This window comes from Pelophylax lessonae (genome assembly GCF_965119305.1).
Source record: "Pelophylax lessonae genome assembly, chromosome: 1".
Lineage (NCBI taxonomy): Eukaryota > Metazoa > Chordata > Amphibia > Anura > Ranidae > Pelophylax > Pelophylax lessonae.
Genome location: NC_138768.1, coordinates 64,329,363 through 64,348,680, shown reverse-complemented (window position 1 = coordinate 64,348,680; position 19,318 = coordinate 64,329,363). Strand labels below are relative to the sequence as shown.

General features: G+C 42.7%; 1 protein-coding gene across 1 annotated transcript in view; it reads left to right on the top strand.

Annotated features, from left to right (window-relative positions):
* The window catches only part of FECH (ferrochelatase), a 60,916-nt gene extending 42,735 nt beyond the window's left edge, over positions 1 to 18,181 (top strand). Inside the window, exons 9-11 of the mRNA XM_082243209.1 lie at positions 12,908 to 13,072; positions 17,204 to 17,263; positions 17,718 to 18,181. Of these exons, the coding sequence (XP_082099335.1) occupies positions 12,908 to 13,072; positions 17,204 to 17,263; positions 17,718 to 17,858 (366 nt within the window). The 3' untranslated portion in view covers positions 17,859 to 18,181. The remainder of the gene's footprint in view (positions 1 to 12,907; positions 13,073 to 17,203; positions 17,264 to 17,717) is intronic.
* Positions 18,182 to 19,318: the final 1,137 nt, after the last annotated feature.

Sequence of the window (19,318 nt, the reverse complement as noted above, 5' to 3'; positions counted from 1 at the left end):
AGCTTCAAAATGCAATACATATTTAGACCACCTATGTGCTGTTTCTCCTATAGGGTTTAACTTTATATACAATACCATTTTTAAAATGTTATATTTGGTTTATCTATTTTTTGTAAGTTAAGAGTGCCCAAACTAAAGTCCTATCCTTGTTCTGCTCTAGATGATAATTTATCACAGAGCTGCCGACATCATAAAGTTGATAAACTTGGTTTCCATCCTTATGGAAAATGTCATATAAGTTGCCTAGCTGGTGAGAACCTTCCATCCTTAAGTTACCTTTGAACTGAAATTTCCATCCCGCACTGCAAAGGCAGTCAAGCCAGCAATGGGAAAGAGCAGTAGAAGTCCATTAAAGTGTAACTAAACCCAGGAGCCTGCGCTCACTATATCTGGTCTCCCACAGTACACAGAACATGGGAATGCAATTATTTTAGTAAATTTAAACTGCTAAATACCTTTTCTCATCAGCAGTTAGAGCAGTCTTGTGACTTCTGTCAGTGTGTGGGTAAAGCTTGTAGGAGGAGTTTTCATTCTCCTCTGACTGTCCTATGAGGCTGCAGGACCCCTGACCATCTGTCTGGACAGTGCTAATTGGCCCTATGCTAATCACATGCACCCTTCCCAAAAACTCTAGCAATACTCCCCAAACTGAGCATGTGCAGTGTGCCCTCAAGGCTCTTTTCTATCAGGAGATGGATTGGGGATAGTGTAAGAAGGGGACGATCAGAGAAGACAGGATCAAACAGCCTTTTTAAATAATGCGGCGGGTTAACCCCTTCCACAGCAGTGAGTATATAACAGTCATGATTTACTGCATATACAGACTGATTTTACTGTTGTGGGTTTAGTAACACTTTAAGCAAAAAAAACTATTTTAGATGGGCAGTTTGGAAGAAGAAAAGGTATCTGATAAAGTTTTGGGCTGTAGTAGCAAACAAGGCCTGTACAAAGTCCTGCTTAGTTCAGTAAGCGTATTGAAGTGATTTTTGGAATGTTGGAGGACACTTGTACACGCCTGGTACATACTCCATGCAGATCTTTAGTTGGGCAGAAACCCAGCACTCGGGCAGTTTATGCTGCTGTTTTATGCATTATATTGAGCAGTAGAAATTCTTTATCGTCTGTATGTGGAACTAGTGGTATAACATGTGCTTTAGATTAAGGGTGATTTGCAAAGCTGCTCAAATCTCTCACAAAGGAAATAAATCTGTTTTTAAAGCCTCTAAATGGACAAAGAACAAAGCCTATGCTAATACAACACATTTTATTCTTTCTATATCCTGCAGAAAGGAGAATCCAGTAGGGAATGTCTCATCTCTGCAGAATGTGCTTCTTGAGATTCTGACTGCTGCTGCTTGCCTGATGTGACTTTATTTACATGTAGTTGATTATAATCACTATAGTCTTGTCCCACAAGATGCCAAAGCCCCCTTCTAACGGAACCGCGACCCACACTGTGCTTGTGGACTTCCGTCAGTATACCGCTTCTTCCCAGTCTTGAACATAGATATAAAATATTCCAGCCGCCCCCATACAAAGCTAGCAGACAACTTGGCTTGTACAAGTTAAGGAACCTTCTCCTTTATTGAATAGTCACACAGAATTTATATACAGCATGGACATCCCCCTCCTAATCAGATTACCCCATCAGGTCAGGGGTTGCCTGATTACATTATCATATGCAGATGAAATTGTATACCGAAATAGAAATAACCTGAACTAATTATCTAGCCATCTATACAGAAACAATATGTGAGTTCATTAACAATGGGACCTCCAGCTCCCATTCCTGAATGGTCCGAATACTTTCTCTGTAACCCATAATTTCCTCTAACTGCCTCTCCAAATCTCTCCCAAAGTTAGGGTCCCCTGACAGCTTCTCGTGCAACAGTCCCAGGCCGCTGTAGCCAAAGCCTTCCTTTGGGCCGTCCAGACCAGCCTGCTTAACTTGGCTGTCTGCTCCTTGTGTGGTGTATCTCCCAAAAATAGCTTCCGCAATCCATACCGTGACCAGTACCTTTTCTGGACGGAGGGGAGGATTTTTTCCCTGGTGGCGCTGCTCACAGGCTAGTGTTTCCTTCCAGAGATCCAAGCGCACAGAATCATGCCATCCTAGCAGAACCTGCTCTGACACTGGTCCCCTGTGCTGTATGTGCATCTCTCGCATCCTCTTCCGAATTCCTCTTCCATGGGGGCTGATATCTGTACCTCTCCTCTTCTGCTATCCGGACCTTGGATCCCGGTGGAGGTTTGGATGTTCCAGACTGCAGGAAGCATCCCACTGCTTGCCACCAATGTAACGGAACCACGACCCACACTGTGCTTGTGGACTTCCATCAGTATACTGCTTCCTCCCAGTCTTGATCATAGATGTCAAATATTCCATCCGCCCCATACAAAGCCAGCCGACAGCTTAGCTTGTACAAGTTAAGGTATCTTCTCCTTTATTGAACAGTCACATAGAATTTATATACAGCATGGACATCCCCCACCTGATCAGATTACCCCATGAGGTCAGGGGTTGCCTGATTACATTATCATATGCAGATGAAATTGTATACCGAAATAGAATTAACCTGAACTAGTTATCTAGCCATCTAGACGGAAACAATATGTGAGTTCATTAACAATGGGACAGACAGGTTTAACAGAATCCACATCACACCTCAATACACAGACAATAGGAAGAAACCACCAGTGACAGACTGTCCTTTTCTGATATTGAAGAACATGGAATAGAAGCCAATGTGATTAGTGATTAGCTCTTTCAATGAACATGTTCAGAATCAAACAGGCCAGGAATACTCCTCGCATATTTATCGAGATGCGTGGCTGACAAATATTACTGTCCCACTTGAAGCAATCCATACCTTTTTATTCTCCGTGTCCATTAAGTAACCTGTCTTTCACTCCCAGTGACGGTGAGTCTCGTCACACCCCTCTATATAGCAAACATGCTTGTTCACCTATTGTAAATGTACGTGCCTCTTTAATTTATTAGAACCTTGGTACCCAACAAGCGCCTCCTGGGTCACATACATACCATCCGCACTCTGCATGTAGTTTGCCGTGCTTCAGACCTCTAATCGGGCTTGCAGCATTGCGGGCTGCACACTGAATGATAGCAGCTTCCACAGTGGCCTTTAGTACTAGAGCCACTAGCTGTCAGTGACAGCCATAGTTCAGCACTAAGCCTAGGATCTGAATCGACCCCGATCTTCTGCTCCCGACACTGAGCACACCTCCGACATGAAATAACGTCCCACTTCCCATTAGAATGAAGGCTTGGGCAGTGTGGTTGCAGCTCTGTCCTGTCTCTCCCACAGCAGATCACTGCTGTAATGATCTATTGCAGGCTGATTGAAGTGAAGTCAGCAGTAGATCACTGAGAGGTGATCTGTTGCTGCATGGTAGGTCTGAATCAGGTCTTCAGAGAACCGACCCAGTGCTCCCATAATATTACTATTTTTAACAAATTGATTTAAAAAATCCTTTCCCAATTTTGTCCAAAGCTCACACCAAATAGGTCAGATGCTCTAGATGACATTTGTGTTCCTACATAAAAGTGCAGTGTCATTCAGAATTTTATTAACTTTTTTTTTTTTTTTTTTACAGTTTACAAAATAGTCATGTTCATTATCAGTTATAAAGAGAATTGCAATAAAAGAGCAAGATAATGAAAACCGTTTGTCTCAAAACTGTAGAGACGAAACAAACATTAAATAGGTCAGGTGTATCAACAAATTTTATTGAATGAATTTTAGTGCACCTTAACAAATTAAAAATTTGCCATTACTTTTTTTTTTTTTTTTTTTAATGTAGCATCTCAATGTATGGCATGTGCATTTTGGTGCACTGCAGTGCAGGTGTGCTGTAACAGTAAGTTAGGGGGTCATTTGACATGAATGGCACCTCAATGAATGTACATTATTGCACTGGCTACCTTGAGTTGCAGTAACGTGGAGTAAACACATACGTTTTACTGTGCAATAATACAATTTATGAACACTAAATGAATGACACCGCCATGCATGTACATCACTCTTGCCCACTACACACAGCACTTTTTTGTGATACACTATCACCATAATCTCATGTATTAAAGTGCAGTACCCAAAGTGTTTGAAGTTGTTAACCATACACTGTACAACTCAATAAAGTGCAATACAAAGTGGCACTAACCAATTGCAACCTTATGAAAAGGTTTTTATATTAAATTTCCGGTGAGTGTTGGTGGAGGCACGTTGGTGAAGTGGAACACTGAAGAGAAATGTAGTGGACTTATCTTGCACAATAATTGCAATAACACAAAGCACTTTATTGATTGAATCACAGTGGACACTTTATTATAAAAAAACTTTATTATAAAAAAAAACACTTTATAAGGCTGCACTTTTTGTCAGTGGTGCTTTGTATTGCACTTTATTGAATTGTACAGTGTATGGTTAATCACTGCAAAACTTTTGGTATTGCACTTTACTATATATGAATATGTACTCTATATGATTATGGTGGTATAGTGTATCGCAGCTAAGTGGCATTTTTTATTTTCGTGTAAAATTATTTTTTATTTTTTGGCATGGCTGCATAATATTTAGAAGAATATGTGTGTGTGTGTGTATATATATATATATATATATATATATATATATATATATATATATATACACAGTATCTCACAAAAGTGAGTACACCCCTCACATTTTTGTAAATATTTTATTATATCTTTTCATGTGAAAACACTGAAGAAATTACACTTTGCTACAATGTAAAGTAGTGAGTGTACAGCTTGTATAACAGTGTAAATTTGCTGTCCTCTCAAAATAACTCAACACACAGCCATTAATGTCTAAACCGCTGGCAACAAAGGTGAGTAAAACCCTACGTGAAAATGTCCGAATTGGGCCCAAAGTGTCAATATTTTGTGTGGCCACCATTATTTTCCATCACTGCTTTAACCCTCTTGGGCATTGAGTTCACCAGAGCTTCACAGGTTGCCACTGGAGTCCTCTTCCCTTCCTCCATGACAACATCACGGAGCTGGTGGATGTTAGAGACCTTGCGCTCCTCCACCTTCCGTTTGAGGATGCCCAACTTGTGCTCCATAGGGTTTAGGTCTGGAGACATGCTTGGCCAGTCCATCACCTTTACCCTCAGCTACTTTAGCAAGGCAGTGGTCATCTTGGAGGTGTGCTTGGGGTCGTTATTATGTTGGAATACTGCCCTGCGGCCTAGGCTCTGAAGGGATTGGATCATGCTCTGCTTTAGTATTTCACAGTAAATGTTGGAATTCATGGTTCCCTCAATGAACTGTAGCTCCCCAGTGCCGGCAGCAGTCATGCAGCCCCAGACCATGACACTCCCACCACCATGTTTGACTGTAGGCAAGACACACTTGTCTTTGTACTCCTCACCTGGTTGCCCCCAAACCCGCTTGACACCATCTGAACCAAATAAGTTTATCTTGGGCTCATCGGACCACAGGACATGGTTCCAGTAATCCATGTCCTTAGTCTGCTTGTCTTCAGCAAACGGTTTGCAGACTTTCTTGTGCATCATCTTTAGAAAAGGCTTCCTTCTGGGACGACAGCCATGCAGACCAATTTGATGCAGTGTGCGGCATATGGTCTGAGCACTGACAGGCTGACCCCCCACCCCTTCAACCTCTGCAGCAATGCTGGCAGCACTCATACGTCTATTTCCCAAAGACAACTTCTGGATATGACGCTGAGCACGTGCACTCCACTTCTTTGACCGACCATGGCGAGGCCTGTTCTCAGTGGAACCTGTCCTTTTAAACCGCTGTGTGGTCTTTGCCACCATGCTGCAGCTCAGTTTCAGGGTCTTGGCAATCTTCTTATAGCCTAGGCCATCTTTATGTAGAGCAACAATTCTTTCTTTCAAATCCTCAGAGTTCTTTGCTATGAGGTGCCATGTTGAACTTCCAGTGACCAATATGAGAGAGTGATAGCGATAACCCCAAATTTAACACACCTGCTCCCCATTCACACCTGAGACCTTCTAACACTAACGAGTCACAAGACCCAGGGGAGGGGAAATGGCTAATTGGGCCCAATTTGGACTTTTTCATTTAGTGGTGTACTCACTTTTGTTGCCTGCGCTTTAGACATTAATGGCTGTGTGTTGAGTTATTTTGAGGGAACAGCAAATTTACACTGTTATACAAGCTGTGCACTCACTACTTTACATTGTAGCAAAGTGTCATTTCTTCAGTGTTGTCACATGAAAAGATATAATATATTTACAAAAATGTGAGGGGTGTACTCACTTTTGTGAGATTCTGTAACACAAATGAGCACTAAATCATTGTGAGGGAGACACACTTTGAAACCCCTATATTCATTAGGTTTGGCACCTTTGCATTAGACAGCCATTTGGTCACTGAATAATATGGTGGCCAAGTCATTATTCTCTGTAGTCAACTTAAATCCTTGGAGAAAGTTTTTTAGAAAGCAGATTCTTCCTTTTCAATTTTAATGAATTTGCTGCTATGAAATACAAATGCGTTTTGTGGATAATAGTTAGAGGGCCACTATTTCCAGAAACCTCCTATTTTTTAATTATTTTTTCCTTTTTTATATTTTTCTAAACATTTTTCTTACAGAGGAAGCTAACCAGCAAAGTGACAGGGGCTGGGACAAACAATAAGAGGGGTGCTGATGTGGTTTCAGCAATTTTTTTTTTTTTTTTTTTAACTGGAGATCTAAACAGAAGTAAGCATTTTTACCGGCGTTAGTTTATCCCTGTCACTTCTACTTTTACTGGACAGCTTGCTCTGCATGTAAAGGAGGAGAAAAATATAAATTTAGCGGGCCACCCAATATAACCCAGTCAGCGTGATACAAAATTCTCTACTCTTAGGCCTCTTTCACACTGATATGTTTTTTCTGCATTTTTGCACTGCAAGAAAAATATTTCCCTTTAAATCCCATGGGACTTTTCACACCACTGCATTACCAGTGCATTGCGTTTTGAAAAGTCCTGCACGGTGCATTCTGGTGCAGTGTTAAAACTGCACCAAAAACGTAGCTTCCCATTGAAATGAATGGAAATTGCGGCAAAAAAGCACCGCAATTTGCATTTTTGCGCCACTTGTCCGTTTTCTTTTACAGGTGCAGGGAACGCAAAACCCACCTGAAAGGCACAGGAAACGCATATGAAACACAGCAAAATGCGTTTTAACGTGATTTTGCTACAAAGCAGTGTGAAAGGGCCCTTTTTACTTTTGGGATTTAAATGACCTGAACACTAAAGAAATGATTTTATAAATGTTCAAGTGTAGGGGTAGAGTAATTATTATTATTATTTTTTTTTTTTAACCTTTTTTAGAGTGGATCATGTAGGGTGTGAAGTCACTTGCCTATGCAGTCAAAAGTATAGTCTTTGCTACGGTTATCCCTGACCACACTCCCATTATACTTTTCTAACCTACATTTCTTTCCAGCTCCTTGCTTTTCCTCACCCAGCGTTGAAATGGATTATGTTGGCAACCTGAGATCATATGATGATGATTGGGCCTAGTAATTGGCTGCACTGCCCAGGAACAGAGACCTGCTCCCCCATACCTGGAAGTAGCCGATATTCTCTCCAGCTATGGAGGAGCAAGTATTTGTGAGGGAGCGCAGGTTCAGTGAGTATTGGGGGGGGGGGGGGGGGGTTTGCAGAGACACTGTCACTTTGACTGCATGGGCAAGGTGACAGTGGGGCTGATTTATCAAAACTGGAGAGTGCAAAGACTGGTACAGCTCTGCATAGAAATCAGTCAACTTCATTTCGACCCGGTTGACACTGCCATGACTTGTCAGGCGACTTGGTCGCCTGACAAGTCGTGCTCCATTCTGTGCAATGGAACTGTTCTAATCAGATCGACTCAAGTCTCTCCGACTTAGAAAATGGTTCCTGCACTACTTCGGGGCGACATCGGAGTGGCTTGCATTGACTTCTATTGTAGAAGTCGTTTGCAAGCCACGATGAAGTCGTGCTGCACGGGGCGGCTCAAAGTCGGGGAGACTTTGAGTCGCCCCAGTGTGAACCGGCTCTTCTTGTCAAAGCTTAATTGAAGAAGCTGATTGGCTACAATGTACAGCTTCACCAGATTCTGCACTCTCCAATTTTAGTAAATCAACCTCAGAGTCTCCTTTTAGGCTTCATTCACATGTCAGCGTAGTGATCGCAGACAGAATCACCGCGATTCTGCCCGCGATCCGGAAATCATTGCAAATCGCGGGACGCCTGTGCGTTGCCCGTGATGTGCAATAGCACCCCAAACGCTGTGCGATGTTGCCGCGATTTGCGCCTGTGATTCTGCCCGCGATCGATACACTGACATATGAATGAAGTCTTAAGGCAAGTGAGGAAAAAATTGTTTACTATTCTGAATACTGCTATTGCATATATTAACTGCATACAGAGTACAATATGTTTTCCAATCATGGTGCTTTAAAACTAGCTCCATCTAAATGTTTTTTTTTACGTGACTCAAGCAAACTTCTTTTAAAGCGCATTAAATCCTGGAATTCTACTTTAAATGCTGATTACAGTAAAACCTTGGATTGACAGTAACTTGGCTTGCAAGACGAGCAACATTTTTTTTATAAACTTTGACTTGATAAAAGAGCGATGTCTTGATATACATGTAGCGTCATGTCACAACTGAGTATAAAAGAGAAGAGAGGCACCTCTAAATGTAGCAATATGGTTAAATTGAATGCAGGCACAACAATTAGCAATTCACATGGTTGATAATAACAAGTATGCAGGCACCGGGGTAAAGCTGTCCACATAGACCATCCTCCGCACCGCTATCGACATCATCCCTTCCACACTGTGCGCCATGAGCGCTTCAAGCCTCGCTTTCAGATCGCTCTACTGCAGGGTAGTCTTCCTGGTCACGATTGCAGACTGGCGGCGGTGAGAGCCGGCGGTGCGGAGAATGGTCTATGTGGACAGCTTTACCCCGGATGCCTGCATACTTAGATGTACCTCCTTTTATTCATCAACGTGTGAGTTGCTAAATGTTGAAACTTCATTAAATTTAACCATATTCTACACTTGGAGGCGTCTCTCTTCTCTTTTCTACTCTGTAGCTCCTGTTGGATTTTGCTTCTAATACTCTTGTGGAGGCGCCATTTGTGGATGGACATTTTATGGTTCCACAACCTATCACATTGCTATAATCTTTTTATATGGACTATAAACTGAAGGATTTATGAATACATGGTTATGGAACAAATCATCTGAGTTTCCATTATTTCTTATGCATAAATTTGCTTTGATATGAATACTTTGGATTACAAGCATGTTTCTGGAACTAATTATGCTCGCAATCCAAGGTTTTAGAGCCGGTTCACATTTGTGCGGCTGCGGCGTTCGCATGGAATGTCGGAGCGCACTGCTCCTTCATTACATGCGATCAGCTGTGCGGTGCGAGTTTAGCCAAACACTTTGTATGGCTAAATTCGCACCGCACCCGCAGCAAACACGCACAGGACCCTTTTTGGCAGCCGCATCAGGATCGGATCGCACAGCGGTTCACACTTGTGCGATCCGATCCTGTGCGAACTGCAAGATCGCACTGCAATATGCGATCAAACTGAGGGTGTCGTTAAGATTACATTGACACCACCAGCGTATCGCATATGGAAGTGTGAACTGCCGGGGATGCGTTTGCGATGCGGGAACAGGCTGCGGATTCGCAGCCTTCCCGCATCGCATAAGTGTGAACCGGGGCTTACTGTATATTGTACAACAAGCAAAAAAAGAGCAAAGACATAAAACATTTAGCCAGCAGATGGCCTCCCACACTACCACTGCTGAGGATCTGTCAGTAAATCATAATATTAATAATGGAATACTTTTATAAGCTTTTTCATATTTTCAGACCGCTTATGAAATTATAAAACTATACAATATACAATTTGAATGTTGGCAGATTCATGCTGAGTCGGCTGAAATTCAAACAATGGATGGCCCCGCAAGCACTACCTGTTTTTACAAAAGTCGATTTACAAATCTGAGCCGGGTGGAAAACTGTTGGTTGAACAGTGACTATGTGCGATCAGATGCGCTCACTATATTCAGGTAGTCACTCATGCAAAGAGGAGCATTTGTCCTTTACAGCAGTGGTCCTCAACTCCGGTCCTCTGGGCCCACTAACAGGCCAGGTTTGCAAGATAACTAAATTATATCACAGGTGATCTCATTTGCTGCTCAGTGATTGCAATATTCTAGTCTGCATCTCCCCAAGGTAATACTTAAAATCTAGCCTGTTAGTGGGCCCCGAGGACCAGGGTTGAGGACCACTGCTTTACAGTACAGGGGAGCCCCACTGCAAGGGTATTTTTTTCTTTTCCTTGGAGTTTAGGTTTAAATGGTTGAATTTGTCCATCATTGTTTTTATCAGCCTAATTGTGTGATAATTCCCTGTCCTCTGTCTTATGTGAGCTTCCTCAAAATGCTTTTCTACATCTGTATGAGAAGGCAAAGGCTTCTGATGACACCTGTTTTGGATGTCCTTAAAGCGGAGTTCCGGTCTATTTTGCAACTTTAGTGATTCCTGGAGTGCTCGCTATGCTGATCAACAATTTGGCATTTTCAATTTTTTTTTTCGGGGGTCCCTTACCATATTTTCAGGGCATTTTTGATTGTACTTCCTCCTTCTCCCTCCTCTGTGGCCGCGGCCACCGACATCACTTCCGCCTTTGCATTGCATCCTGGGAGCTGTTTGTCATCACTCCCAGGAGGCTGGAATCAGGAAGAACTCCCAGAACACTCCCTGGAATCAGGCAGAAGGACACAGCAGATTACACTGTGGCTTCAGATGCCCACATCCAAGATGGCCGCGCTCAGACAGCATTTTTGAAAGTAAGATTTTAACTAAAATCCAAAACACCTTGTTAAGTATGAGAATATAAGTTCTGTAAAGGGTGATGGATTAGTATTATAGGGGTATTTTTAGTTAAAGGTATTTGAGGCCAGAACTTCACTTTAATTCATTTTTTCAAATCATTCTTTGATTTGACGAGGTGGAGAGCTTTACATCAAATGCTTGCACCCCCCTACCCGGGTGATGTAGTTGATGAAAACCATCTGTATTGATCCAATTCAGCTCTGGAGAACACAGTGCATATATTTAGGGTTGTATGGGTGCTACATAAGTGTGTGTGTGTGTGTGTGTGTGTGTGTGTGTGTGTGTGTGTGTGTGTGTGTGTGTGTGTGTGTGTGTGTATATGCTGTCACCATTATTTTTATTATCTTAAGAATCTTGTATATTTTATATTGTTTTCTGTAATTGTATGGTACCTCTTGCTGACCACGTAAGTCACCTTTGCAGTGCCAATACCGGGGGGTCGTTTACGCCATTGCACATGTGTCCATGGCAGCAGAAAGTTGTGTGCTGAGAGTGCCCTCACTGCTCGCTCCCATTATGCTGACTAAGCGGTCACTGACAGTCCTGAGTCAAGACCTTTGATCGGGAGTCTGCATGGCAGGCTATCGATCATGTGCGATTCAATCACAGCAGTCACATGATAAAAGAAGTTGTGTATTCCATTCAATAAGGTAAAAAACCTTCTGTGTGCAGTTCTACCCCCCAGCCCCCCTAACACTTAACCCCATCATGATCCAGCGATGTACACAAGAGCCTTGGCTCTCCAGGAACTTTCCCTCCTCATTGGCCTGGACAGCCAGTGAGCCAATGAGGAGAGAGAGAGAGGGCGGGGCCAAGCTGCTGCTCTGTGTGTGAATGTACACACAGAGCAGCAGCTTCAGAGCAAGCCTGCTTGGGTGCCCCCATAGCAAGCTGCTTGCTCTGAGGGCAGGAGGGAGGAGCCAGGAGCATCGGCAGGGGACCCGAGAAAAGGAGAATCGGGGCTGCTCTGTGGGAAACCACTGCATAGAGCAGGTAAGTATGAAATGTTTTTGTATTTAAAAAAAAAAAAAAACTTTGACTTTAATATTACTTTAAAGCCCACTTACAGGGAGAAGGTTAAAGGAGAAAAGGAGTTAAGTTTCTAAAATACTGTTTGTAAAGGGTAAAGGGTAGAGAGATTAGAATTGGTAATGTCTGATAGGCTGATAGTGTCGAAGGACAGTATCTTTAGGTGACAAATGTGAAGGAAAGAAAGTAAAGAGCAGAGTTCTCCCTATACAAGTCTCTGGGAATGCAGAAGTATCCCTAAAGCAAATTCTGGATGGACCCTCTGCAGACTGCTACACCCTTTCCAGCAAACTATGCAATGAAAAACAGGGATATTTAGTTCACATATATTGCAATACATGTTTAAGCTGACCAACTGTGTCAAGGTAATCCCTCTTCTGGCCAGTCCTACACTGCCTTGCCACTGCAAATGCTCCGGTGGACACCATGCCAACATGGGGCATAAAAACCCAAGGCGGTAGGAGAGCAACTAGGTTCGGATCTGGTCACTGACCCGCTTTAAAACAAAGAAAAAATATACCTGTGCTCAAATCCCAATTGATTGTTTCATGTATTTGAACTATTAGTATCCTAAAGCAAGTCTGCAGCAGGTCAGATGCACCTGCTAATTAATTCTGAATGCCTTCAAATGTCAAAAGCAGTTTGGAATTGGCACATCAACGCAAGCCCAGAGCTCATTAGCAGAGGCCTCAAGAGGCAGACGTTGGAGACATACTCTTACCATTGTGAGTGCAAGACTCCCCAAAGACTACTGCCATAGAGATGTGATGGAACTATGCCTTCTAGATCTGGAAGAGCTTTCATTCTTTGAACCTTAGTCAAAGCTAATTTAGAGATTATTAAATTTCTATTTTTGTGTTTTATTAGTCTATCTAATTGAAGTGATCTTCTTGTCGCAGTTGACAGACTAACTGAACTGCTATGTCTTCTCTATTATGTCTGTTTCAGGTTGGTCCCATGCCCTGGTTGGGACCTCATACTGATGAAACTATTAAAGGCCTCTGCCAGAGAGGAAAGAAGAACATTCTCTTAGTCCCTATTGCCTTCACCAGTGATCACATCGAAACACTGTATGAACTCGATATAGAATATGCCCATCATCTTGCCAAAGAGGTATGATCATCTGAAAGGATGCTGCAATTATGTATTTATTTAAAAAAAATTAAGTCAAATGTAGGTATTTATATTAATTGCATTAAAAATATTTAAAGTGTTTGTAAAGGCAGAAGGTTTTTTTTTTTTCCATCTTAATGCATTCTGTGCATTAAGACTAAAAACCTTCTGTGTGCAGCAGCCCCCATTAGCCCTGTGGTTACCTGAGACCCATCTTAATCCAGCGATGTCCACGACCGTCTCAGCCATCTGGGACTCCCCTCGCCATTAGCTAAGACACAGCAGCGATGCCATTGCCTCTTGCTGCTGTCAGTCAGCTAGCCAATCAGAAGAGAGAGGGGGTGGGGCCGAACCCGAAGCTCCGTGTCTGAATGGATACACAGAGCTGTGATTCGGCTCGGGTGCCCCCATAGCAAGCTGTTTGCTGTGGGGGCACTCAAAGGGGGGGAAGGGCTAGGAGAGCCAGAGAGGGACCTGAATAGAGGAGGATCCAGGCAGCTGTGTTCAAAACCATCTGCACAGAGCAGATAAGTATAACATGTTTGTTATATTTGTTGAAAAAGTAAACTAGACTTTACAATCACTTTAAGTGTCTTGTATAAGTATGTCTGTACATTAGCATTTAAACTGGTAGGAGAGGCCTTTCAGTTGTCCTGTCTGCACTTATGCACAGAAAGAACATGCTGACAGGAGGAAAGAGCACACAGATTATCTCACTGGTCTGTTGCTGCTCTTTCACTGTTCGTTCACAGGCTGGGATGTGACCTAGCGGTATTGCTTAAAACCGGACTCCACCTTTCTGACAGTGTTGCGTTACAGCCAAACTTGGAGTGTAACATGAAGCATTGATTGCCCCCCTTCTGCCCACTTACAGAATCAAGGGTTCTTCTTCCTGCCGGTTCCTGTTAAATTTGAATTCTACATGGCTGTTTGTGGCTTCACAGACACAATAGCTTCATTCAGAGAGAGTTGTGAATGAAACTACAAGTCCAATCTTCCAACGCACCAAAGGGACTGTATTTCTCAATAGAATGCACATGCAATGACGTCAGTGCACTTGTACTTCATTGATATTTCCTCCAGCTCTGGAGTTGAGTGTCCATATGGAACTGCGCTGGTGGGATAGTCTACAAGAGTCCTAGCACTGCACTTGTGATCTACTGTTTGCAGTTGTAATGATTTGCAGGCGCAAACGGATAATATGTGCACATTTTTTGTTCCAGATTGGTGACACTTTGTGTCTACCTAGGGGACTGTACCCAGGCCCCACTTGTAAATTTTCACATATATACTGCCCGCCATTAAATAAAAGCAAAATTGAACGCCGCAGTTTTTTTTTTTTTTAAATGGGCTCCCAGGAATTGTTCGGTATGCACCACACATTAGCACATTTTGGCAGACACAGGGGATTAAAGTGTGTGTGTGTGTAAACCAACCGGCCCTTAGTTTGCTATACTTACCCACCAGTCTGCTGACAAACCAAATAAACCTGTCTAACATAATAGGTTAAAAAAAGGGGTTTAGTTGACACACATTTGCAAACGCATGTATAAGCTGCAGGCCACTCCACGGCACCCTGTGTATCCTGCAGTCCTAACACTTCCTAACACTACTCAACCTGAGTGTCTCAAACATGGAAGTACATGAATGCTAATGGATGGATGGGAAACAGGTGAGCTTGGAGATGGCCCAATCCTCCCCCAACCTGCTCCCCTCCATGACTGGTATTGAAAAACTAATGGCTATGTAATCAGGGATGGAGACGCTCGCTTTACAGGCTGGTGTCTCATGTAAAGTCCCAATTTGCCTTTACCATCTATACTATCGGGATGGGGGTGTGTGTTTGTCAACTGGTCATTTTTTAGTTTGCACCCTATGGCTATTACATAGCCATTAGTTTTTCAATACCAGTCATGGAGGGGAGCCGGTTGGGGGAGGAATGGGCCATCTCCAAGCTCACCTGTTTCCCATCCATCCATTAGCATTCATGTACTTCCATGTTTGAGACACTCAGGTTGAGTAGTGTTAGGAAGTGTTAGGACTGCAAGATACACAGGGTGCTGTGGAGTGGCCTGCAGCTTATACATGCGTTTGCAAATGTGTGTTAACTAAACCCCTATTTTTAACCTATTATGTTAGACAGGTTTATTTGGTTTGTCAGCAGACTGGTGGGTAAGTATAGCAAACTAAGGGCCGGTTGGTTTCCACACACACACACCTTCTTTAATCCCCTTTTTCTCTTCCATTTTGGCAGACTTGCCTGCCAAACGATCCCCTCCAGCTGTGCACTGTCGGTGCTTTCAACTGGTTATAGGCGCTTCCATCTTCTCCTGGTCCTTCTTTCAGAGTTCAGATTTTTTGGCTGCTTGATTGGCTGCACCGCAATGGCGTTCATCCCGCACATGCGCATGGTAATCGCATCATAATGACACAGAGGGGTTGATTCACTAAAACAGGAGAGTGAAAAATCTGATGGGGCTGTGCATGGTTGCCCATCTGCTTCTAACTTCGGCTTGTTCAATTAAGCTTTTACAAAAAAAAACTGTAAGCTGATTGGTTTCTATACAGAGCTGCACCAGATTTTGCACTTTCCATTTTTAGTAAACAACTTCAGAGAGTTGTTGGAAATGGATGCTGAGCTGCTTATATGTGGCTCAGTGAACATTAATGCTTAAGCCAATAGGATCTCTTCTGTCATAAAAGTACTACCTGTCAGCATGTTTTCTGTTTTTGTTTTAATTAAATTCCACTTAAGGCTCGGTTCACACTACTGTGACCTAAAAGTCGTGCGACTTTACCAGGCCACTTCCTGGTGATTTGCTGGCGATGCAAGTAGTGCAACTTTGAAGTGAGGAAGGGCTACATTGCACGGAATGCCTGTGTAATCTTCCTATAATGTCTGATCCAAATCACATCAATATAGATGAGGATCTGACTTGGAGGCGACTTTCTTTTAAAGTCTATTAGCAAAAGTCGAATAGCAGTCCCTTGAAGTAGTACATGAATCTTTTCTAAAGTCCGAGCCACTTCAGTAGTGCTAATTAAGAGTTCTCATTGACTAAATATGGGATTTAACATGGCATCTGACTTGTGAGACCCCAAGTCGCATGACAAGTCGCGGCAGTGTGAACCGAGCCTTAATCGTTGCATCTTTGGCAGACTATATTATGTCTTTGTGCTGTACCTGATGGGGTCACACTTTTTTACCTTCCTGACTCCTTTGCTTCAGCATGTAGAGCAAGACATCTATCACACCCCCCACCCCATCCTGTCCTCATAGCTGCATCCCGCTGTTCACAAACGTGGACCTGGACTGTGCTCTTACTTCAGTATTCTGCTGATCACAGGTAGTTCTTGGATAAATAAGGAATCAAAGGCCTCTTTCTTTTGAACTTTGTTGTAGAAAGGTCCTTTGTTCACTTGCAGATCAAAGAATAATTTGCAATTACTAAAGCAAAAAAGCTCTTGTTGGAGCTTTATACAGCAAACTGCAGTCATTGCAGCTTCCAACAGCCGACACAGGCCGCTACAGCACATTGGAGGAACACTAGAGGCTGCGGAGGATAAAGTTAAAGTGGGCCTATGATTGTATTTTACATTTCACATAAATAAGTCACACTTCACACAACACGCTTGTCTATAAAAGTTCCCTTCTTTGAAAGCCTAGCCGAAGATCTTCTCTCTGGCTGACCAGTAACATTGTGACTGGCAGCCCTGCTAAATGTGATTGTGTGTCTACAGGGTTCAGTGATAGTTTTGACCCTGGCTACTAAAATAGAAGAGCCTTTCAAATGTTAGGTGCCAGCTGAAACTTTGTAAAAGTGTTCCTAGCCCGGCTTTTGCAAATTTTCCCATTTCTATGTTTGCAAGTTTAAAAAAAAAACTTATAGAGGTAAGCCACTTTAATTATTTCTTTGGAAACTTTCAAACAACTTCTTTGTTGTCAAAGAGAAATCCCCCGCAGAGAAGCCAGGGCACATTGACGGGGTCTGAAAATTAGCTATACATTTCCTTGCATTGTTACAGCATTTTTACATAATAAATAATCCATTTAATAAGCCTTGTGTTCTGCCGTGTGCGCAACGATCGGCGGGAGCCACAGTCATTCTTCTCTCTCTTCCTCTGTTTCAGTGTGGAGTTGAGAACATCAGACGATCGGAATCCCTTAATGGAAATCCATTGTTCTCCAAGGTATCAGTATTGTTAAACCAGCTTTAATGCTATTGACTGCAGGACGGTGATTATTGGTTCTTGGTTCTAACTGCGGCAACAGTGTGAAAAATCTATTCTTTTTAAGTGGGGAGAAGTCTAGCTAGGATAAACATTGCCAGACTTTGCATGGAGACTATACATACCTTGAAGAATTGAAGGAGGCAGCCTGTTGGGTTTAAAGTCGCAAGGTTTCCTTTTGTAGAGTCCGTCTTCCCAGGGGTGCTTGCGGATTGAGAGATGGAAAACAGCACGGAGGAATCGATCGGGAAAAAGTTAGACATTCGCCTTAGTTTTGCTTTATGCTTGATCGTCGCCAATATCTTCTTGGTGTGCAACAATGTTTACATTTTATTGGTTTTCTTTTGACTAATTTGCCCTTTTCCCCTTTTTGTTTTTATTTAGTTATTTATTTCTTTTTTTTTATTTTCTCCAGGCTCTGGCCGATTTAGTCGTTTCGCATCTCAAGTCCAACGAGACCTGTTCAAAACAGTTAACTCTGCGATGTCCAATGTGCGTCAATCCAGTCTGCGAAGCAGCAAAGGCGTTCTTTACGAATCAGAATCAGAAGCTGTGAGCTGGAACTTGGGTTACGTGTGCAGATAGAGGCACAAACTTTGAGTTCTTAATTTAATTTCCATGGAGCGCTAAGGCGCACAACATATGCATTACTTTTATATTTACAACCCATGCTTGGTTTGTTTCTATGAATGTTGTTTTTTTTTTTTTTTTCTTTTTTCAGGCTAGGCTCACTTTTAGGAGGGTCAAAAGCGGAACTAAACTGTATTTGAGCACCACAAACTGAAAATGGAATTTTAATTCATTTTTAACATTCAAAGCAAACTCCCCCCATCCATCCATGTCTCCATGCTTTATTTTGTTGCGAAATCACTTTGAATAACACCCACTAGCATTTCTTAAGTAGGAGCAGATGATTCTTGTATCATTTATTTCCTGGAATTAATCTGCCCTTAGCTCAGGCATGCAGGCAGGAGGGTGTGCTTAGCTGAGAGCCCCTCCTCCAGATGAAAGAAAAAAAAATGCACATACAGACTCCTGGGATGTATGACATAACTTTGGCCTGGGCCAGAAACCCGGCAGCAAGTGAAGGAATTTTTAATAAATAAAAGTTTAACCTGTTCCCAGCCGCCCGTCGCGGAATTACTGCGGCAGTGCGGCCCTCCTGCGCAAAACGACGTAGCTCTACGTAGGTCGTGCGCCTGCAGCTAGGGGGTGAGTGTGCGGAGGCGCGCTTCTGTCCCCACTCCGCAGCGGGGACTCCAATGGACGGGGCAGGTGGCTCCGATTGCCGCCTGACACCTGCGATCCTTCACCACTGAGAAGAACGGTCAGCTGACCGTTCTTCTCCCTGAAATGATCACGGAGCTCCTGTGATCCTTCTATATAGAATCACAGGTCTCTATGATCATTTCACAAGCCACGCCCCCCCCCACAGTTAGAATCACTACCCTAATCTTACATTTAACCCCTTGATCACTTACTGTGTTAACCCCTTCCCTGCCAGTGTCATTATTACAGTAACAGTGCATATTTTTAGCACTGATTACTGTAGTTTTGTCACTGGTCCGCCCCCCCCCCCCCAAAAGTGTCAAAAATGTCAGTTAGTGGTCCGATCTGTCCGCCGCAATGTCTCAGTCCTGCTAAAAATCGCAGATCGCCGCCATTACTAGTAAAAAAAAAATTTTTTTTTTTAACCAAAAATTTGTAGCAGAAAAAAAATTGGCCTAAAATGTTAAATTTTGATTTGATTTTTACTTTTTTTTTTTTTTTTTTTTTTTGAGAATGTTCTATATAGCAGAATGTGAAAATTGTTTGTTTGTTTTTTTTTTCAGAATTGTCGCTTTTTTTGTTTTAAAGCGCAAAAAATAAAAATCGCACAGGTGATCAAATACCACCAAAAGAAAGCGCTATTTGTGGGGAAAAAAAAAACATCAATTTTATTTAGGTACAGCGTCGCACGACCGTGCAATTGTCCGTTAAATGTAATGCAGTGCTGAATTGCAAAATATGGCCTGG